This window comes from Penaeus vannamei, chromosome 29 (genome assembly GCF_042767895.1).
Source record: "Penaeus vannamei isolate JL-2024 chromosome 29, ASM4276789v1, whole genome shotgun sequence".
NCBI lineage: Eukaryota > Metazoa > Arthropoda > Malacostraca > Decapoda > Penaeidae > Penaeus > Penaeus vannamei.
Genome location: NC_091577.1, coordinates 28,500,038 through 28,503,098, shown reverse-complemented (window position 1 = coordinate 28,503,098; position 3,061 = coordinate 28,500,038). Strand labels below are relative to the sequence as shown.

At 50.0% G+C, this 3,061-nt stretch overlaps 1 protein-coding gene across 2 annotated transcripts in view; it reads left to right on the top strand.

Annotated features, from left to right (window-relative positions):
* Positions 1-650: 650 nt before the first annotated feature.
* Positions 651-3,061, top strand: part of LOC113807532 (uncharacterized) — an 85,892-nt gene continuing 83,481 nt past the window's right edge. For both annotated transcript variants that reach the window (XM_070142655.1, XM_070142656.1), the window contains exon 1: positions 651-1,051. In XM_070142655.1, coding sequence (XP_069998756.1) covers positions 1,039-1,051 — 13 coding nt within the window. In that variant the 5' untranslated portion in view covers positions 651-1,038. The remainder of the gene's footprint in view (positions 1,052-3,061) is intronic.

The window sequence follows — 3,061 nt, the reverse complement described above, 5'->3', positions numbered from 1 at the left end:
CCTAGTTCGCAAAAAAATTACTTACAAGATCGCAAGTACGTGTTTGTAAGTGATTTTTTGAATTCCAAATGAAATGAGTAAGTACGTTTCCAAGTACATCATTCTGTCCATAATCATTTACTGATAAGACAGAGATAAAACGGGAGGTCGAAGCTATGATGCCAAAATTAATACAATTCGCCAATTTCTTAAAGTTCAAAAACTGGAATATATATGAACAGGAAAATTTAGAAAAAAATAATAATATACATGCTTTAGGGAAATTACTAATTATTGCGATAATCTTATAATTTAATTGATTTATGTGTAAGTCAAGCGATTGCCTAGTTATCAGTATGAAATATGAAAGATAAGAACTATCTCATGGTCTTCAAAAATGTAGTTGACATTAGCTGATCAAACATAAGATTAAGTATGTTTATATTTCCGCACAGGTAACATGAATGACATCATCGTTAAGCCTCAACACATTTCTGAACAATTCGCTCTTAACGAACACTTCGAAAAAAACATTTTACGAAATATCATTCACAATTTGGCTACATCTCTCGCCCGAAAATCCAAAAAGTAGCCAAAAAGTAGCCGATTCCGCTGCCTTTGTAGCCGCGCGCGGGTGGCGGCGTGTGGCAACACTGGCTGCGCGGAGCGAGTGTCATGCCGGCGCTGTCAGAGGCGCTGTCAGGGAGGCAAGTCCCGCTCTCGTCTCGCATTCTCTCTCCCTCGCCCACACGCCCAGCCACAGCACGTCAGTCGCAGTCGAGAGCGCGCCAGCGGAGTATGGTGTCAGTGTGAAGTGCTTGCAGGCCAGACCAGCGTGCAGCCCGTGCGAAAGCCCGCCCTCAGGGAAGCGGCCCCGAAGGCGTTTTGAAAAGCACGCCTCGAGCGCGAGCGTCACTCCCGCCGTCCCCGCCGAGCGCTGGACCAACCGCGGCCGAGCCTGAGCGCGCCAACACACTTCCCGCCGCCGTCGCGACTCCCGAACTGGGCCCGACGCTCCCGCCCCCGACGCCCTCCTGCGCTCCGCTTCACTGAAACACCATGTCTGAAGAAGGTAAGTCGCACCAGCTCTTCCTGCCGGACCTTTTGGTGGGGCTTAGAGCCGCCCTCCGCCCCGGCGAGGGCGAGGAGGGCCTGAACTTCTTGTTGCCAACTTGCCTGCTCGCCTCGTGGCTCTGGCGCTATCAGGGCGTGGCACTCTGGACTACCAACAGGTTGGCGCGCGGACAAAGAGCCCGAGAGAGCGGCCGCGACGCCGTCTGCTCACCGAAACACAGGCGGAAAGGCCTCCATGATGTAGCCTTGCACTCGTTAGACCCAACGGCATAAATCTTGGTCTTCTGCGCGCCGAGGAGAGGAAGTTCTGGAGCGGAATATTGCAAGGAAGCGCCCGCCAGCCCGCCGCCTCGCTCCCTCGCCGGCATTCCTTGCAAGCGACGGCAGAAGCGGCTGTTGCATACGGAGGCTGTGCAGCGCCGTTCCGTTTCCCCTTCTCATGTCATGCGAGTTGATGTGAGAGAAGTTGACGCCGAAACCCTCTTCCCAAAGCCGAGTGGATTTCCCAGCGACTCGGGGGCTGCCCAGGCCCGTGCTTCGGACACATAGCTCGCCCGCCCTCGGTCCGGGCTTTTAAATGGCGCTCCCGCTTTCGAAATGGTTTCCACTTTCCCGCTTCCGCCTTTTGAAATGTCCAGCCAAAGCTTCCCCGAAATACAAAGAGTGATCCGGAATCCCCGAATGCCACACGGTGCTCAGCAAAACCCCAAGCCCGGTGCTCTATACATAATGAAAAATCAATAACTAGTGCAAGGCAAAGTTGAGGGGAAAGGGGGAGGGAGAGAGAAGGGAGGAAGGGAGGGAGGGGAGGCACAAGAGAGACTGATGGGAGGAAGAATAAAACGCACACCCAAACGCCCTCGATTTTCACGTGAATTCCCCATGACTTCGCGTTGAAACCTCGTTCGCCGGGGTGCGTCTCGGGCGCAGGTAGAAGCGAGGCGGAGACCGAGAAAGAACGAGACAAAGGGACACCCGTGATAATGAAACCAAAACAGACATATGGACAAAGAGACACAGAAATAGAAACAGATAGATAGAGAGAGAAAGAGAGAGAGCAAAGGAACAGGAAATGGTGACACAGACAGATTACTCTGGTTCTCGCGAGTGCCTAGTCACCCCTTGTAACAACAGGGTGACCACGCCGCCAGCAGCTGTTGGGTTGGGCTCCCTATGAAGGGTGGAAGGGTGGGGGGGGGTGACGAAGGGAGAGAGAGAGAGAAAGAGTGAGGGTGATGACTGAGAGAGAGAGAGAGAAAGAGTGAGGGTGATGACTGAGAGAGAGAGAGAGAGAGAGAGAAAGAGTTAGGGTGGTGACTAAGAGAGAGAGAGAGTGAGGGTGGTGACTAAGGGAGAGAGAGAGAAAGAGTGAGGATGGTGACTAAGGGAGAGAAAGAGTAAGGGTGATGACTGAGAGAGAGAGACTAAGGGTGGAAAGGTGAGAGTGATGACTGAGGGAGAGAGAGAAAGGGGAAGATGGTGGGAAAAAAAAGAGTTGGGGACAGAGATAAGAACAGGAGGAAAGAGAAGGGGAGATAAAATGGAAAATAATGTTGTAAGAAGAGAGTGAAAGGGTAGAAGAGAAATCAAAGCGTATAAAAGCTATAGATAGTGAAGTTGTAACTGAAGAGAAAAGATAAAAATAATTTTATTTTAACACGAATCCAAAATGCATTATTCTGTCTTTCTCTCTCTTCCTCTCCCTCCGTTTCTCCCTTACTCTCTCCTTCTCTCCCTCTTTCCTCCTTCTCTCTCTTTCTCTCCCTCTCCCACTCCTCTACTCCCTCCCTCCCCCTCCCTCCCACGACCATATGTTAACGATGAAACCACCTCTTTCGAAAAGCTAAAATAAAATCTAAAAAAAAGTCAAAAAGAGAAAAAAAAGTCAAAATATCTAGCAGCTTCACCGAATACGGTAATTTGACCCACGCGATCGCATCATTTCACTCACCAATGATCTCTTTGGCTGAAAAAAACGTGAAGCTCAAAAAAAAAAAAAAGAAAAAAA